Genomic DNA, 20374 nt, shown 5'->3' on the forward strand with positions numbered 1-20374 from the left:
CACAAATGCTGTAAAACTGACCGTGACAATGACTGTACACATCTGGTAATCTGCTAAAACCAAATGAACTATATACACTAAATGACCAAACCATATGGTATGTGAATTATATCTCAATAAAGCTGTTTTTTAAAAAGGTAGACGAGGCTCTTTGGGGGCATCAATCTGTTGCCTTAATAACAAAGAAAGTGTTCTTGATTCTTTTTTGTGGGAATGGAATGAAAACCAATTTTTAAACAAACATGTGAACCCCCATTGCTTAAAAGAGTAGCATTTAAACCCCTGAATAGACCAATAGCAGACTCTGAAATTGAGGCACTAATTAATAGCTTACAAACCAAAAAAAGTACAGGACCAGATGGATTTACAGCCAAAACTACCAGAGGTACAAGGAGGAGCTGGTACCATTCCTTCTGATACTATTCCAATCAATAGAAAAAGAGGGAATCCTCCCTAACTCATTTTACGAGGCCAACCAACATCATCCTGATACCAAAGCCTGAGAGAGATACAACAAGAAAAAGAGAATTTTAGACCAATATCCCTGATGAAGATCGGTGCAAAAATACTCAGTGAAATACTGGCAAACCGAATCCAGCAGCACATCAAAAAGCTTATCCACCATGATCAAGTGGGCTTCATCCCCAGGATGCAAGGGTGGTTCAACATACGCAAATCAATAAATGTAATCCAACATATAAACAGAACCAAAGACAAAAACCACATGATTATCTCAATAGATGCAGAAAAGGCCTTTGACAAAATTCAACAGCCCTTCATGCTAAAAACTCAATAAATTCGGTATTGATGGAAAGTATCTCAAAATAATAAGAGCTATTTATGACAAACCCACAGCCAATATCATACTGAATGGGCAAAACCTGGAAGGATTCCCTTTGAAAACTGGCACAAGACAGGGATGCCCTCTCTCACCACTCCTATTCAACATTCTGTTGGAAGTTCTGGCTAGGGCAATCAGGCAAGAGAAAGAAATCAAGGGTATTCAGTTAGGAAAAGAAGAAGTCAAATTGTCCCTGTTTGCAGATGACATGATTGTATATTTAGAAAACCCCATTGTCTCAGCCCAAAATTTCCTTAAGCTAATAAGCAACTTCAGGAAAGTCTCAGGATACAAAATTAATGTGCAAAAATCACAAGCATTCGTATACACACCAGTAATGGACAAACAGCCAAATCATGAATGAACTCCCATTCACAATAGCTTCAAAGAGAATAAAATACCTAGGAATCCAACTTACAAGGGATGTAAAGGACCTCTTCAAGGAGAACTACAAAGTGAAATAAAACAGGACACAAACAAATGGAAGAACATACCATGCTCATGGATAGGAAGAATCAATGTCGTGAAAATGGCCATACTGCCCAAGGTAATTTATGGATTCAATGCCATCCCCATCAAGCTACCAATGAGTTTCTTCACAGAATTGGAAAAAACTGCTTTAAAGTTCATATGGAACCAAAAAAGACCCTGCATTGCCAAGACAATCCTAAGCCAAAAGAACAAAGCTGGGGGCATCATGCTACCTGACTTCAAACTATACTATGAGGCTACAGTAAACAAAACAGCATGGTAATGGTACGAAAACAAAGATATAGACCAATGGAACAGAACAGAGCTCTCAGAAATAATACCACACATCTACAGCCATCTGATCTTTGACAAACCTGACAAAAACAAGAAATGGAGGAAAGATTCCCTATTTAATAAATGGTGCTGGGAAAATTAGCTAGCCATAAGTAGAAAGCTGAAACTGGATCCTTTCCTTACTCCTTACACGGAAATTAATTCAAGATGGATTAGATATTTAAATGTTAGATCTAAAACCATAAAAACCCTGGAAGAAAACCTAGGTAATATCATTCAGGACATAGGCAAGGGCAGGGACTTCATGTCTAAAACACCAAAAGCAATGGCAACAAAAGGCAAAATTGACAAATGGGATCTAATTAAACTAAAGAGCTTCTGCACAGCAAAAGAAACTACCATCAGAGTGAACAGGCAACCTACAGAATGGGAGAAAATTTTTGCAATCTACTCATCTGACAAAGGGCTAATATCCAGAACCTACAAATAACTCAAACAAATTTACAAGAAAAAAAACAACCCCATCAAAAAGTGGGCAAAGGATATGAACAGACACTTCTCAAAAGAAGACATTCATACAGCCAACAGACACATGAAAAAATGCTCATCATCACTCGCCATCAGAGAAAGCAAATCAAAACCACAATGAGATACCATCTCACACCAGTTAGAATGGCAATCACTAACAAATCAGGAAACAACAGGTGCTGGAGAGGATGTGGAGAAATAGGAACACTTTTACACTGTTGGTGGGACTGTAAACTAGTTCAACCATTGTGGAAAACAGTGTGGCGATTCCTCAAGGATCTAGAACTAGAAATACCATTTGACCCGGCCATCCCATTACTGGGAATATACCCAAAGGATTATAAGTCATGCTGCTATAAAGACACATGCACATGTATGTTTATTGTGGTACTATTCACAATAGCAAAGACTTGGAATCAACCCAAATGTCAATCAGAGACAGACTGGATTAAGAAAATGTGGCACATAGACACCATGGAATACTATGCAGCCATAAAAAAGGATGAGTCCACAGCTGGAAACCATCATTCTCAGCAAACTATCACAAGAACAGAAAACGAAATACCACATGTTTTTACTCACAGGTGGGAACTGAACAATGAGATCACTTGGACACAGGAAGGGGAACATCACACACCAGGTCCTATTGTGGGGAGGTGGGGGGGAGGGAGAGCATTAGGAGATATACCTTATGTAAATGACGAGTTAATGGGTGCAGCACACCAACATGTCTCATGTATACATATGTAAGAAACCTGCACGTTGTGCATGTGTACCTTAGAACTTAAAGTGTAAGAGAGAAAAAAAAAGAGTAGCACAATATAGCAAGTCTTATCAAACTGGCTGATAAGTTAGAGCTGTAGAATGTTAAGAGTAGTAATAGGCCTTACTGATTATTAAGGCTAGTCTTTGCTTATATTTGAGAAAACATTTTGTCAGACTCTAGAAGTTATATAGTTTCCAGGAGAGACAGGAAATGCAGCAAAACTGCAGTATATCATATACCAGGGCCTCTCAGGGGTTGGGGGCACAGGGAGGGAGAGCATCAGGACAAATACCTAATCCAGGAGGGACTTAAAACCTAGAAGATGGGTTGATAGTTGAGGCAAACCACCATGGCACATGTATACCTATGTAACAAACCTGCAGTTCTGCACATGTATACCAGAACTTAAAGGAAAATAAAGAAGAAAAAATCCACAATTTTCAACATAATAAATTTCCTTTTGACACTATTGTTTTATGTGAGTGACTCTATAATCTTTTGAGCATGTTACATTTATTAATATATCACATAAACATTTTAGTTGTCTGATCTGGCCAGAAGCTGACCATTTTCATTTTGTGATGAATTTTCCCACACTAACCTGAATGCTTTCAGAACTTCTGTTGAACTGGGGCATATAGACACTGACATTGATGGTATGATCTGAGAAGTAGATCTGTGGCTAACTAAAGGCAGGTCTACTTTTGTAGAGCTCTGTGAGTTCTCCAGCCCCTCTCCATTGATTGTGTGTATTCCACTGTGAGGACTGTTAAGGCTGGTAACACTGTTTATGCTTGCCTGCTCAGTGGATTTAGGGGAAGGTGTTGCTGTGGAAATGGCTGAAGAGGGTGAAGAGGCAACAGAATGATCAGTCTTTGTATGAACAGCTGGGTAGATGTTATTGACTTTGTCACAGGTTCCAGTACCCACATTGTCATTGGCTTTTCCAACCAACAAGGCAGAGAGCTGAGGATTGTCTGCAATTAATAAATTTGGTGAATCTCCATGGTTAGGACTGGAAACAGCATCTGCTATCAACTGATGAACATGGTTAGAAAGTCCCTTGACATCAGCGCAGCCATTAGATGTATCTCCAGTATGCCTGCTTGTTTCAGGCACCAAGGATTGATGTTTTGAAGGCTTGCTCTCTTTGGTAAAAATAATGCCTTGTTGTCCACCTGAGGTAGCAATATGAGAGGAGAAGTGACTGTCAGCATTCTTCTGTGGTACCGAATTACTAGGCAGAGTGAGATGTTCATTGGGCTTCTTAATACCAGTGCTAGTTGCCTGCTGATACTGGGCAGACTCAGTGGAAAACAGAGGTTGTTCTTCATTAGGTCCTGACACACATGAACTCTGACTTTTATGAAGCCCCTAAAAAAAAAATAAAAATTGAAATTTAATATCATGGAAGCTTGAATGCATATACAGAAAACTCTTGAGGATTAAAATGTTAAACGCAAAGCCACCATAAAGAAACTAAATTTTGTGGAATGTAATTTAAGCCAAATCTCAAAATCATTTAAAAGTTCCCATAATCAACAGATTAAAGTGGTTAGTATTTTTAGAGAAAATGATCTAACCTGCCTGCTTAATTTGATTTACTAATATGTGAATAATTTTTTTCCTATTAGGCTTTTTAAAGTTTAAATTGTTCAGTTCTGACATACATTTTTAGCTGAATAAAAGTTTATCTCAAAATTTAGATGTGGAAAAACATGTACGCTTATTATACTTAATACATGAAGTATATTTCAGGGAATACCATTTACAATAAGCCATAGACTATGCAAAAAAAGTCTCAATAAAACTAAAAGTCCTGAAATAATAGAAAGTGTGTTTTCTGAAAAAAGAATTACATCAAATATCGAAAACATAAAATCCTATAAATACCCAAATGTGTGAAAACTAAAGAACAGAAATCTAAATTTCCTACAGGCCAAGTTAAGAAATGACAAAATAAATTAGATAATTCTTTGAACTTGATAAAAATAAAAGCATACCATGTCAAAATTTAGTTTAATGCAATACTCAGAAGGTTTTATACTTTCAAACACTCAGGTTGTCAAAGAATAAAGGTCTAAGATCGAAAAGATAAAATACCAATTTAAGATGTTGTGGAAAGAGTATCAAACCGAAAATAAATACAAGGGAATAAATAACACAGGAAGGAAAAAAAATTACTGAAATAGAAAACAAAAAACCAATGGAAAAAATTTGTTAAAAAATATATACAACTGGTCTTTGAAAGGATCAACACTTAAAAAAATCTTTACTTAAATATATCATAACAGTAAATATAAACTTAGCAAAGTACAAAGAAAAGAGATTATACTGTTAGAGATCTTACAAACAACATTTTAGGAAGAAATTTTACTAATCTTACAAAAATCTTTTCAGGATATACAGCAGGACAGAACTTTACTAAGTCATTTCAGAGAGCCAATAATACTCTAATATCAGTGAAAGCCAGTAAAATGTATCACTGAGAAAAACATGTCCTTTGAATATAGACAACAGGATCCTTAAAAACATATTAGCATGTCAAACCCAGCAATATATAAGAATTATGCACCAAGACAAATGAGGAGTTATCTTAGAAAGTAAGTAGGTTTACATGTGAAATCAAGCAATATAATACCATACTATTAGAATAGAGACAAATAACAAAAAAGGTAGAGTTACATTTACCTATTTTTAAAACTTACTATAAAGTTACAGTGACCAAGGCTGTGTAAATTGGTGTAAGAAAAACTATATACAGGAGTAGGAGAAAAGAATCTACAAATGTATCCACATATAGATTGCAAATTAATTGTTGACACAGTTGCCAAGATGGGAAGAAGAGTTTTATACAAATGATGCTGGAATAATAAAATATCCTTATGCAAAATGGATATTCTCACACAACGTACAAAAATTAAATGACTCAATTAAATGTATGAGACACAGTCATAAAAATTATATTATAAAATGTAACATGATACCAAATAGATTGTAGCGGGTAAGCTCTAGAAAGTCAGTTAATTATGTTAATCCCCCTTTTTTTTTTTTGAGATAGAGTTTTGCTTTGCTGCTCAGTCTGGAGTGCAGTAGTGTGATCTTGGCTCACTGCAACTTCTACCTGCCAGGTTCAAGTGACTCTTGTGCCTCAGCCTTCCAAGCAGCTGGGACTACAGGCACATGCCACCTTGCCTGGGTAATATATATATATTTTTTTAGTAGAAACAGGGTTTCATGGCTGGGGGTGGTAGCTCACGCCTGTAATCCCAGCCACTCTGGGTGGCTGAGGCAGGCAGATCACCTGAGGTCAGGAGTTTGAGACCAGCCTGGCCAACATGGCAAAAACCTGTCTCTAACAAAAATACAAAAATTAGCCGGGCAAGGTGGTATGTGCCTGTAGGCCCAGCTACTTGGGAGGCTGAGGCTGGAGAATCGCTTGAACCTGGGAGGCACGGGTTGCAGTAAGCCAAGATTGCACCACTCCACTCCAGCCTGGGTCATGCAGCAAGACTCTGTTTCAAAAAAGAAAAAAAAAAAAAAAAAAAAAGAATTGGGTTTCATATTGGCCAGGCTTGTCTCAAATTCCTCTCAAGCTGGTCAGAAAGGAAAACTGTTTCAGGGATGGGGGAGATGTGTGAAATTGTGGGAAAGAGACAGTCTTGGGACAGACCAACTTGGGGTGTGACGTGGGGAGGCACAGATCTCTTAGTGTGGACTGTGTGCTCTGAGGCGAGTGTGGGAAGAACCAGACCTAGGACACTGTATACGGTCTATAGGACCAGCTCCACAGCTGCAGCTAGCTGTGAGAGGAATTAAGGCACACTCCTGGCTAAGCAGTCTCCGAACCTCCCATAATAGGACCCGGTCTGGTGGATCCAACAATGAAAGCGTGCTATAAGGGGGGAAATGGGAGGAAAAATGTCAAAGCCCACTCCACTGGAGTGCATGCTGAAAAACTTTAAAAAGGTTTTAATGGTGATTATGGGGTTAAGCTAACTCCACAGAAACAGAGTACATTTTGTGAGACAGACTGGCCATCTTTCAATGTAGGGTAGCTAACCAAAGGGACAAGAGACAGGGAAATAATTGGCTGAGTGTTCTAGGTAGTTACTCAGGCTGGAGAACAGGCTGGGCACCCAGATTGGTTTTCCATATATTAACTCCTAGCTAAGTTTAATTCAAATCCACACTAAGTGACTGCAGGCCTGCTTTGAGACCTATTGTAAGACTCTAATGGCCCGGACAAAACCAGGAACCATAGAAAGAGACTGCAAGGCATCAGAAAAAGAAAAGGAGTCACAGGAAAAGCGGAAAAAACCTGTTCTACTAAGAGAATAACCTAGACTGTAACTGAAAAATTGCTGGATGCTCAGTTTTTGAGAGTTAGAAGCTTCAGGGAGGCCAACTCTTAGGGAACTTCCACATTTTTATAAGTTTTACCTCCAGAAGCCCTAATAGGATCTTACAATAAAGATTAGAAAACACACCTCTACCTCTTCTAACAGGAAAAGGGGCAAAGTAAACATTCTGAAATGTTTCCTGAGCATCCGTTCTTAAAAAGGCATGACTCTGGGAAATTATTGTACTATTTGGCCAGAGTCTAACACATCCAGGGTTTTATTATAACTAAATGACATGACAGACAGAAAACACTCAATGCCAAGCCTCTATAGCCTTCCTGCTTGTCTACTGGGGAATAAAATGCTGACCAGCGCTTGTGAATGAATCAGCCAAAAGGTAAAGGCTCATTAAAAGACAGGCAACTAATACAGAATACTTCTTTCCCACACACTTTATCACCTCATCAATAGAACACCTCCAAAATAACAGGGGAATACAACTGAAAGAACTGCATGATTCAGATCTTACATAAGCAGTAATGTCTAGGAAAAATATGATAACAGAGAAAACAAACCAAAAACACCACATCAAATAGTAGCCTCTTACATTTGCAGTCCTGGTAAACAGTAAATACAAGCTAATAGTCTGATTAACATAAACCTCAAACTGAAAGCCTGTATACAGGTTTAGTACCTGAGATACTTTTAGCCAGTATACAGGTTTAATGTAGAAAAATACCAAAAAGTGTAACAAAAATGAGATGGACATACTAAAATGGGAAAAAGAAAAAAAAAGAAGAAATATTTGAGCCATAATGCCTGAGCATATTAAAAATTAAGATTGAAACTGTTAGGGACAAACTGCCCCAAAAAGCTTCTTGATCCTGCCCACCCCTCCCCACTGGGCAACTCCTCTTCATGCTGCCCCAAGCCTCTTTAGATTTCTAAGTCTTTATCTAGGCGCCATGGTAAAGCCAACCAGCTGACTTTACTTACAAGGCCTGGCTGTGGAAGAATAAACCCCGATTACAAACTATCTAAACCCCACAGAGTGAGCTTGCGGGAAGCATAAGCAAACTTTACCTCCACCCTCAGGTACCATAAATGTTACAAGGTGATACATGGCAGAATCAACCAGCAGCAAACAAGCCCACAATGTGGCCATACCAAAGAACTCCCTCAAACTCCGTCCCCAATATCAACCCCTCATTCTGTAACCTGGCTGCTGCTGCCTCATTTGTCTGTGGTAAAGCGGTTGGCAGGTTTACCAAAAGCTTGCCTGAACTTGGGTCTTCCTCTCTCTCTTTTGTTGTTTCTCTCAGCTGACCTTACACAAACCAAACCACAGACCCAGAAAACTTATGAGAATATCCAACAATATAAATAACAAAAAATACTACAATACTCATCTATAAGTAAACTATAAAAAAGCAAAGGCAATGAAAAAAATCGTGAGAAAAATCAAGGAAAAAAAAAACCTACCCCAGCTTACCTATGGAGGAGCCAAGTTAAGAACTAAATCTGACTTCTCTTGCGAACATATGCACTAAAGGAGTGAGTATTTGTGCCCACTTTTACCGCCCAATTCCTATGTTGAAACTGAATCACCAAGGTGAAGTTACTAGGAGGCTGGGCTTTTGGGAGGGGATAAGTTCACAAGGTGTACAGCTCTCATGAATGAGATTAGTGTCCTTACAAAAGAGGCCTGAGAGAGAATCCTTGCCCATTTTACCATGTGAGGACACAGCAAGAAAGTAACTTCAATAAACCATCTCACAAGACACCAAATAGGCTAGCCCTTGGTGTTGGACTTCTCAATCTCCAAAACTGTGAGAAATTTCTCTTCATTGTAAGTCACCTAGTCCATAGCATTGTGTTACAGTGTTCTGAATGAACTAAGACTCCATGCAAAAGACAGAGTAGACAGAAATGTTTGAAGTATTGAAAGAAAAACCCAAACTGGAATTTCAGCAAAATTACCATTCAAAAACCAGGGAAAAAATTTTCTCAGACAAACAAGAACTTGAGAGACTTCTGTAACTAGAACACATGGCTAAGAGGAGAAACCATGAGAGATGAGGAAAGGAATGGGAGCTTTTGTATTTTTTGTGTAATTTTTCTATATATCAACATGGCTTTAAAAAATAAAGTATATTAATCAATAAAAATAAAAAAAGTTTCAACAAATTCATATCTCTATATCAAAACCTTAATAGCTTTACTGTGCCATCAGATAAAGCAGGTCCTGCACTGAGGCCTCACTTTCATTCTACTAAGGGAAGAAACCATCCCTCATATTGTCTTATGCCCAATTTCTGCCTCCAAAGAATGAAAAGACAGAAATGAAATCCACAGGGAGAGAGCCAGTGCCGCACCTGGGCCTGGTTAAAGATTGACCCCCGACCTAACTGGTTATGTTACGTATAGATTCCAGACATTGTATGGAAAAGCATTGTGAAAGTCCCTGTCCTGTTCTGTTCCTTTCTGATTACCGGTGCATGCAGCGCCCCATCACGTACCCTGTTTGCTCAATTGATCACGACCCTCTCACGTTGAGAGGTGAGAGCCCTTAAAAGGGATAGGAATTGATCACTTGGAGAGCTTGGTGGTTGGAGATGTGAGTCTTGACTAAACTCCTGGCGGAATAAAGCCCTTCCTTGTTTAACTCAGTGTATGAGGGGTTTTGTCTGCGGCTTGTCCTGCTACCCTACCTTTTCATAAGCTACTCTCCAGCCACTCCTTACCTGCGCTTTCTCCTTCAATTGTCTGAGTCGCTAATGTGCTAGACCTCCCAAGGTACACTTTATTATCATGTCACACTGTATTACAATTAATGGTAATTTAAATTTTGCTAGTCCTTTCCTCCCATTACAATAAATATTGAACAGCTTGCATAGTAGTGGCATTCTCCAGGGAATATGTGCAAATATTACCTGAAGATACCTTCTAAAACGTGTCATTATGCCTTATTGAAATAGCAATGAGATTTGGTGTAATTGTAAAGTAAAAATAATTTTTTTCCTTTTCCTCTGATTTCCATACTATCTAATGTAATTTATCTGTACACTAGTTTTATAATTATTAATTACAACAGTCCCTCATATTTGTAGGTGATATATTCCTAGACCCTCATTGGATGCCTCAAACTGTCAATAGTCCTGAATTCTCAATATGTTTTTTTTTTTTTTTTAATGTGATAACTGAGGGACAGCAACTAAGTGAATAAAGGGTAGGTAACATGTACAGTGTTGATATGCTGAACAAAGAGATGATTTACATCCTGGTCGAATGGAGAGGAACAAGACAAGATTTCATGACACCACTCAGAATGGAAAGAAATTTAAAATGTATGTATTGTTTATTTCTGGAACTTTCCATGTAATATGGACTGCAGTTGTCTCCATGTAACTGAAACCACACAGAAAACAGTACTGTGAATTTATAACATTTCAAATAAACTTATGTGCACAGACTGAATTACCATGTAGTCCAGACATACCTCATTTTATTGTGCTTTGCTTTACTGAATTTCAAAGATACTATGTTTACTACAAATTGAAGGTATGTGGAAACCCTGGATATCAAGCAAGCAAGTCCATCTGTACCACTTTTCCAACATAATGTGTTCACTTTGCATCTCTGCAACTCTCTCAATTGTTTTAAACTTTTTCATATTATATCACTGATTTGTAATCAGGGATCTTTGATGTTATCATTTTCATTGTTTGGGGCACCACAGACAGGGCAGCAAACTTAAATTAATAAATGTTCTGTGTTCTAACTGCTACATCATTTAGTCCTTCTATTTTTCTCCCTCTCTTCAGACCTCCATATTCCCTGAGTCACAAAAATATTAAATTAGGCCACTTAATAAACCTCACAATGGCCTCCAAATATTTGAATGAAAGGAAGAGTTGCATATCTCTCACCTGAGATTTGTGGATTAATTCATAACTTTGAAAGAAGTTTTACTATGGATATTTATTTTTTATTTTTTGAAACAGGGTCTCACTCTGTCACCTATGCTGGAGTGCAGTGGTGCAATCTCAGCTCACTGCAGTCTTGTCCCCCTGTGCTCAAGCAACCCTCTCACCTCAGCCTCCCAAGTGTCTGGGAATGCAGCCACATGTCATTATGCCCTGCTATATTTTTGAAGTTTTGGTACAGATAGGGTCTTGTTATGTTGTCCAGGCTGGTCTCCAACTCCTGGGCTCAAGCAGTTTTCCTGCCTTGGCCTCCCACAGTGCTGTAATTAAAGGCCTGAGCCACTGCATCAAGCCACATCTCTCCCTTTAAATCCAAAGCTGGAACAATTAAAGTTAGTGAGCAAGGCATGTCCAAAGCTAACACAGTCACAAAGTGAGCCCTCTTGCACCAGTTAGCTGAGTTGTGAAGGCCAAGGAAAGTAAAACTACTAATCCCGTGGACATACAAATGTTAAGAAAGCAAAACCACCTTATTGATGATATAAAGAAAGTTTTAGTGGTCTGCATAAAGGCTGTCATCACTGACAACATTCCCTTAAGCCAAAGCCTAACCCAGAGAAAGGGTCTAAACCCCTCCTTCACGTCTATGAATGCTGACTGTGGTGAGGAAGCTGCAGAGGAAAACTCCGAAGCCAGCAGAAGTTGGTTTATGAGGTACAAGGAAAGAAGCCATCTCCATAATATAAATAAGTGCGAGGTAAAGCAGTAAGTTATCCAGAAGACCTAGCTAATATCACAAATGAAGGTGGCTATACTAAACAATAGATTTTCAATGAAGATGAAACAGCCTTATAATGGAAGATAATGTGATTTAGGACTTTTCTAACTAGAGAGAAGTTAACGCCTGGTTCCAGGGCCTCAAAAAGACAGACTGACACCCTTGTTAAGAGCTAATGAGGCTGGTGACTATAAGCTGAAGGCAATGCTCATTATCATTCTGAAAATCCCACAGCCCTAATGCAGTGTACTAAATCCACACTGACTGTGCTTTATAAATGGGATAACAAAGCCTGTGTGATAGCCCATCTGTTGGCAGCATGGTTTACTGGATATTTTAAGTCTATATGGATAGGTACTACTCAGAAAAAGGGATTCCTTTCAATGTAATACTTCTCATTAAATATGCACTTGGTCATTCAAGAGCTCTGACAGATGTAAAAAGAGATTAAATTTGTCTTCATGCCTAACACAGTATGTATTCTGCAGCTCATGGATCAAGAAGTAATTCTGACTTTAAGTCTTATTATTTAAGAAATACTTTTCATTTGATAAGTCTATATATAAATAACACAGACAGCAATTCCTTAATAAAGTTAAGCAAAGGAAATAGAAAACTTTCTGAAATGGATTCACTATCACTCAACATGTCATTAAGGACATTCATGATTCATGGGAGGAGGTCAAAATGAATGTGGAAGTTGATTCCAATCCTCATGGATGACTTTCAGGAGTTCAAGACTTCAGTTGAGGAAGGAACTACAGATGTAGAAATGGCAAGACAGTTTGATAAGTGGAGCGTGAAGAAGTGACAGAATTGCTGCAATCACACAATACATTTTGAATGGATTAGAAGTTGCTTTCTCAGGGATGAGAAAACAAAGTAGTTTTCTGAGAGGAAATCTACTCCTGGGGAAATGCTGTGAACACTACAGTGATAAAAATGACTTGGAATATATAAACTTATTTGATAAAGGCAGTGGCAAAGTTCAAGAGGAATGACTCTAACTTTGAAAGAAGTTCTATCATTGGTAAAACATCAAATAGCATGGCATCCTACAAAGAAGTCTTTCAAGAAAGAAAGAGTCGGTTGGGCACAGTGGCTCATGCCTGTAATCCCAGCACTTTGGGAGGCCAAGGTGGGCAGTTCACTTGAGGTCAGGAGTTTGAGATCAGTCTGACCAATATGGTGAAACTCCGTCTCTACTAAAATTACAAAAATTAGCCAGGAGTGGTAGTGCAGTCCCAGCTACTTGGAAGGCTGAGGCAGGAGAATTACTTGAATCTAGGAGGCAGAGGTTATAGTAAGCCAAGATAGCCCCATTGCACAGCCTAGGCAACAGAGTGAGAGTCTGTCTCAAAAAAAGGGAGGGAGGGAGGGAAGAGAGAGAGGAATGAAGTAAAGAAGGGAGGGAGGGAGGATCACAGTAGCAAATATCATTGTTGTCTTAAGGGGTCACAGCCACTCCATCAGCAAACACTATACTGATCAGTCAGCAGTCATCACCATAGAGGCAAGACCCTCTACTGGCAAAAAAAATTATGACTTGCTTAATAATCACAGGCTTTCTTTTTTAAGCAATAGAATATTTTCAAATTAAGATGTATATGCTGTTTGCTTATACAAACTGTAATTGCAAACTGACACAGCATATTGTAAACATAACCTTTATATGCACTAAAAAATGAAACTAAATTAGTGTGATTGGCTTTATTATGAACTCACTTTATTGCAGTTGTCTTGCATGAAACCTGTAAGATGTCCAAGGAAGGCCTGTAATGATCTTGGTACCACTTAAAAGTTTAAACGATTATCAATTACTTAAATTACTTTTTAAAGACAAAGTCATTCTTTAAATTTCTATCTTTTCTTCTTAGAATGTACACAAACTAAATAAAGATAAAACTACTATATAAGAGCCAAGAAAGCCTCTAGTCCTTTTTTTACCTGAGCGGAGTTAGATCGCTGTTTTCTCCACGGCTCTTCTATGCTGCTGTTCAGGTCTGTATGGTTATGAGGTAGAGTGTGTGTATTCTGCTGCAGGTAAGGCACATTTCCATTACTTTCACTTCCTGCTATACAGTTACTGCCTAGCAAGACAGTGTCTGTACTTCCTAGAATTTTTGATGTGCCACAAGGAACACAGCCTGCAGAAAAAGCTCCATTGGACAAAAGTTTTTCAATGCAAGCAGGGTGAACTCCAGGCTGAGAGACGCTAGATACTCTGGTCAGAGCAGCATGGGGTTGTCGATCAGAGACAGAGTTTGTAGGCAGTGACGAATCAGCTATTGCCCCATTATGAATTCCAGTAGTTCGTACCTGAGCAACTCCTTTGTGTCTCATCTTCAAAAACAAAAAAGAAACACTGCTGTAACTTAGAAAATGTGTAGTTCATACATCTCTAATTTCATATAACATTTCATGTCTCTAATTTAAAAAACATATATTTCGACAATAGATTCACTTTAAAATATAATTCCTACACAAAGAAGAAAGGTGTTTCACTATATAAAGAAACGACCCTAAAACAGCTCAAGGGCAAAATAAAGCAGATAAAAATTATAAATGATTAAAAAACTTACAGGCTTTTTTTCTGTCATGAAACAGAAGATTTCAAATTTCCATTCAATTTACATTCTTGTCAAGTCTTTCAAATCAATCATTTGGTTCTATGTTAATCTGAGTATATTTCCTTTTTAAAAAATTTGTCCATTACTAATACATATGTGAAACTCAGATATATACATTCCATGAAGTATTCACAGAAACTATAAGTTAGCATTAATATCCTCTAAAATGATACTGTAGTAAAGAAATATTCTCAACATGTTGATAAATTTTAGAGAAAATAAAAATATTATACATACTTGCTGCATTAAGACAAACTGACTTTCTAACTGTTCCAGCTGATGCTTCTGTGCTGGATTTAAATTATCTCTATTTGCACGCAGTTGTTCCAAGTGCTAGAAGAAGAAAAGAGGCGAATACAATCAAAGTTTAGTCTAAAATTTAAGACAATATAAGGCAACTCCTCACTAAAAAGACTACACACATAGAACCTTTACAGGATGAAAGACAGCAATTCCTAAACAATGTTAAGATAGTGATTTTTTTTTGAGACGGAGTCTCACTCTGTCGCTCAGGCTGGAGTGCAGTGGTGCAATCTCTGCTTCACTGTAACCTCCGCCGCCTGAGATCATGCCATTCTCCTGCCTCAGCCTTCCGAGTAGCTGGGACTACAGGCATGTGCCACCACGCCCAGCTAATTTTTTGTATTTTTAGTGGAGACACGGTTTTACCATGTTAGACAGGATGGTCTCGACCTCTTGATCCTGTGATCCACCTGCCTTGGCCTCCCAAAGTGCTGGGATTACAGGCGTCAGCCACCGTGCCCAGCCACAATAGTGATTCTTAACCAATGTTAGTCAAGCTCAAAATCCTTTAAGAAGTGTGAAAAAGTGGCCGGGCATGGCGGCTCACACCTGTAATATGAGCACTTTGGGAGGCTGAGGAGGACAGATATCGAGGTCAGGAGATGGAGACCATCCTGGCCAACATGGTGAAACCCCATCTCTACTAAAAATACAAAAATTAGCTGGGTGTGGTTGCACACACTTGTAATCCCAGCTACTTGGGAGGCTGAGGCAGGAGAATCCCTTGAACCTGGAAGGCGGAGGTTGCAGTGAACTGAGATCGCATGTCACTGCACTCCAGCCTGGCAACAGCGCGAGACTCTGTCTCAAAAAAAAAAAAAAAAAAAGTCTGAAAAAGGCAGTAAAATCTAAACTTCTGAGGAAAGCTGTTTTGTGTGGTTTTAGTTAAATGTATTATGGGGAAATAAAAATTCAAAGACAAAGCTATTTGGCTTAAAATGTATTATAATAAAAGTGCTTAATGCAATATTATTTGTAACAGAATTACTGAAAAACATGTAAATGACCAATAGTTGGGATCTGTTTAAATAACGGATTTGCCCCATGCAATCATAAATAAAAGAATAGAGAAGCAATGCACAGACACAGGAAGATCCTCAAGATATACCTTTAAGAAAAAAACTGAGATCCTAAAATATATGTAAAAGTGTTCCTACAGTTCTACTTTAAAAAGAGAACTGGAGATCATACCATCGCATTCCAGCCTGGGCAACAAGAGTGAAACCCTGTTTTAAAAAAACCAAAAAACCAAAAAAACAAAACACACACACAAGAGAGACTTGGCCAGACGCAGTGGCTCACACCTGTAATCCGAGCACTTTGGGACACCAAGGTAGGCAGATCATTTGAGGTCAGGAGTTCCAGACCAGCCTGACCAACATGGTGAAAACTTGTCTCTACTAAAAACAAAAAAATTTAGCTGGGCAAGGTGGCACATGCCTATAGTACCAGGTATTCGGGAGGCTGAGGCAGGAGAATCGCCTGAACCCAGGAGGTGGAGTTGATATCGTAAGCTGTGAGCTGTAAGCAGTGAGGCGATATCATGCCACGACACTTCAGCCTGAGCAACAAAGCAAGACTGTCTCAAAAAAAAAGCAATACGCAAACATATTTGTTTGTACACGCACAACTTACATCTCTAGAAAAAAATTGTTAACATTGCCAGTCCATGAAAAACTAAAAATAGGTGGTTAGAGACAGAAACTGGAAGGTCACTCATCTTATGTAATCTAAGTCTCCTCTCCTCTCACAAAATGGATCCTGATTCCTATTATTCTGGAAAATGTGGGCTCATTTTAATTACATTCATATTAACTTAGTTAACTGTCATTCAATTTGACACTTAATACCTAAAAAACAATGTTTACTGTTTTTACCACTTTCAAATTGGGGAAAGATTGTCAAAGAAATTCATACCTGTAATTTCTGTGGTGTCAAACACAATGAATAAACTTGCTGTACTGGATGATGTGAAAGACTCTGGACAACATTCCAGTTATCAGAACCATTCTAAGGAAAATTTATTGTAAAAGATTATTTGCTTAATTTCATACACTTATAGTTACGACTAGTGAGAACCAAGTGACAAGGAATTGGAATAGGTATATATATACATATACATATGATTTATCCTCATTAAAATTATTTAAAATGCACAATTAATTCATAAACGTACACATTTAGAAAAAAAGGCCCATATTTAAAATAGGTCTCAAAGAGGTAGAAAAGTGGTCTACTCCTATTCAACATTCAATTTATTTCAACGTCAGAAGTGATGGTAAAAACTATGTTAAAACTGTAAAAGCAGGGAAATGAATAAAATGACATGATGAACACAAACTTTTCCCTACCTTCTATATTTAATGTGATGCAAAGATTATGGAATAGAAATACTGCTTCACTTTCTGATGTCCACAAGCTTAAAATACAGTCCAGGCACAATTTCAGAAGAGTTAGTTTCATTTTTGATTGGGATTTTCCATATCTCTAAAATGTATATATACCTTTGTTGGACTAGATGTTCTTTTCTTCTTAGCAGGACTGGACAGGCCTTCTACTTGGCTAGAAGTAATCATGTGTAGTGACAAGGATTGCTGTAAAATTGGTGTTTGACTGTGGTTTAATACAGGTTCAGTATTTGGATCATGAGCTCTATAAGCCTAAGGATCACAGAAGTAAGACAAAAATATGGTTCTACATATTCCTAATTCACTCCTTCAAATTATAAAACTTTATATACTTTTCAACACTATGTGGACATCATTGATGGCAATTATTCAAAATTATAATCACATGAATCATCAAGTGAGCAATGTGTGTCTTCTTTAGAAAAGTTTCATCTTTTAAACTTAATAAACAACTATAGAAAAGTCGCTTAAGAAATAACTTTCAAATCATGAGAATATACAAAGGTTTGAAACTGGCACCCGTATTTCTTCCCATATCAGAGGGAATTTTATTTTGATTTTCTAAAACTCTTTGGAATTAAAAAAGTTTTATTTTTTAATTAAAAATATTTCTCTATTTTAAAGTCTTAGTGAAATAAATTTGATTACTAAAGAGTGAAAAAAAAAAAACCCTTAAAGCTGGGCACCTACAGAATATAACCCAACTTCTCACCTGCTGTGCTGTGTTCATGGCACCCTGCCTGGAGGTAAGCTCTGCGGGGATTGGTAGGCTCCATGCCTCCTCAATACTAGGAAGTAATTTAGTTTTATTCTGTAGACTACTTTGTGGAAGGTTACACAACTGAGCCTAGGAAAAATTATGTGAAAAGCAAATTTAACACAAGCCTACTTGAGTAAGAGCAAGTCCACAAAATCCTCAGTGTTATAGGTATTTAAAAAAAAATTCTAAATTTGGGGATTTTAGGTAGATGTTAAATATAAGAAGGGCAACTAGAATATTCTTGTGAGAATCAGAACAAAGACAAGCTCTATTTTTCAGTTCTCATAGATACCTTCTCATGAAATTTTAAGCAAGAGTGAAAAATGGCATTTGTGTTATTTTCTCTACCATGCTATGAAAACTTAAAAATGTAGATATAGCACACTGAAAAAGTTCACGCATATTAATGTAAAATATAAATATGCATCAATAAATGTGCAAAAGAACTTAGTTTACATACTGCATATTTCACTTAAAATTAAATGAAAAATAATACCACAAAATATTACAAAGTATGGAAACAAGGTAGCATCAAAACATAAATAGACAAACATGCCAGCGACCTTTCTCCTGCCAATTATAGGAATATACGTGTCATTTAAAATATACTATTTAAGATTTTTACCTGTAGAAATTTAATTCTTGCAGCAAGCGTAGAGGTATTACTACAACGTTTGCTTCTAGTTGCATTTAGGTAGCATTTAATGGCATCCTGAGGTTGATTGCAGGATTCATAGAGAGTACCTAGGTCCATCCAGGCTGCTGCATGCCCATGGTCCAATTGTACAGCACAAATATAGGCCTGTAAAGCATCCATAGGCTGATTTTGCTGCTGATACAACACACTGGAAAGAAAAAGAATGCTGTCAAAATTAACTGGTTACTTTCTTTTGTTTATTTTTGTTTTTCTGAGAGTGTGTCTCACTCTGTTGCCCAGATGGGAGTGAAGTGGCGTTTCCAAGGCTCACCACACCCTTGACCTCCCCAGCTCAAGCAATCCTCCCACCTCAGCCTCCTGCGTAGCTGGGACTATATAGGACACGCCACCATGCCTGGCTTTTTTTTTTTTTTTTTTCATTTTTCATGGAAATGGTGTCTTACCATATTGCTCAGGCTGGTCTTGAAATCCTGGACTAAAGAGATCAACCAGCCTCAGCTTCCCAAAGTACTGGGACTACAGGCATGAGCCACTACTACTTCCAGCCAGTTAATTTTATATTACTATACAGTATATTAGATGTTTTGATCATCCAGTATATCAAGTGAACTTCTATTGCTTTTATATACATAGCCTTACCCTATTGAACACCATGTATCTGCACTTGCTTCTGATTTATCAATAGATTGCCTGTAAGATATAAAGGCATCCTGAACTTTCCCAATACTTGAATAACACCTAAAAGGAAAAAATATAAATAAATAAATATAATTCCATGAATAATTTATTTGCGAAAAAGATGAACTGTATTCCAAAGAAGAAAAAATAATGGGCAAGCATAGGTATATGTGTGTATATATGATTATCGATATACATTATATGATTTATTTTAATCTGTATTGTTAACTAGATGTTAAATACTGTCTTGAAAAAGTCAGTACATGTTATATTAATAAACTCTTCTGAAACTATTGGAGATTTCTTCAATACTATAATATTGAGGGTTAAACATAAAGCTCTCTATTTACACAGTTTGACCTCAGGCTTCCTACATCATAAGAATAGAGTTAAATATAAAAAGTATCTTTGATAATGACTTTTATATTAGGATTTAATATTCCTCTTCCATTTAATAACACTCAGAACACTATCATTCTTCGTTAACTGTGTGACTTGTTGAAAAAAGTAAATCTTTTGTAAAAATGATTATCCACATGTAGTTCTCTACACATAAAGTTTTTAACTTTATATTCTTTATGATGGAGGAATTCTATGTGTGTGCATATGTTACCAAGAAACCATCTGTATAATTTCACTTTACTATGACATTAGATGATACAAAACAGCAAAAATCCTTCAATATCTTTAGTGGTACAGGTACTATAGGTTGATTTCTCAATCTCTTCTAATTTGTGTATCCCGAACAGATGGGAACCACAGATAAAAACAGAAAACATGAGAAGAGGGATTTCATACAGATTTGGAAAATATGTGCAAATATTACTGAACCTACAAATGGAAAATTTTAAATCTAGGCTATCAACTTGAGATATGTAGTTTAAAGGGCAAGTAATACGATTAAAATAAAAATAAATATGGGCAGACAAAACCATATACAGACACTAGTAAAGAACTATACGGGAAAAAATAGAAATGGCAAGAAAGAAA

General features: G+C 37.4%; 1 protein-coding gene across 27 annotated transcripts in view; it reads right to left on the bottom strand.

Moving 5' to 3' along the window:
* UTY (ubiquitously transcribed tetratricopeptide repeat containing, Y-linked) overlaps window positions 1-20374 on the bottom strand; it is a 210932-nt gene that overhangs the window by 68276 nt on the left and 122282 nt on the right. For 5 of the 27 annotated variants that reach the window (XM_015128632.3, XM_077989753.1, XM_015128631.3 and 2 more), the window contains exons 11-18: window positions 19346-19444; window positions 18674-18893; window positions 18001-18135; window positions 17385-17540; window positions 16798-16890; window positions 14815-14910; window positions 13895-14290; window positions 3502-4274 (exon numbers count right to left, since the gene is read on the bottom strand). In XM_015128632.3, coding sequence (XP_014984118.2) covers window positions 3502-4274; window positions 13895-14290; window positions 14815-14910; window positions 16798-16890; window positions 17385-17540; window positions 18001-18135; window positions 18674-18893; window positions 19346-19444 — 1968 coding nt within the window. The remainder of the gene's footprint in view (window positions 1-3501; window positions 4275-13894; window positions 14291-14814; window positions 14911-16797; window positions 16891-17384; window positions 17541-18000; window positions 18136-18673; window positions 18894-19345; window positions 19445-20374) is intronic. The other 22 variants (XM_077989767.1, XM_015128647.3, XM_077989765.1 and 19 more) reach the window with 11 other exon arrangements.

The sequence above is a fragment of the Macaca mulatta genome, chromosome Y, assembly GCF_049350105.2.
Source record: "Macaca mulatta isolate MMU2019108-1 chromosome Y, T2T-MMU8v2.0, whole genome shotgun sequence".
In the NCBI taxonomy this organism is placed as follows: domain Eukaryota; kingdom Metazoa; phylum Chordata; class Mammalia; order Primates; family Cercopithecidae; genus Macaca; species Macaca mulatta.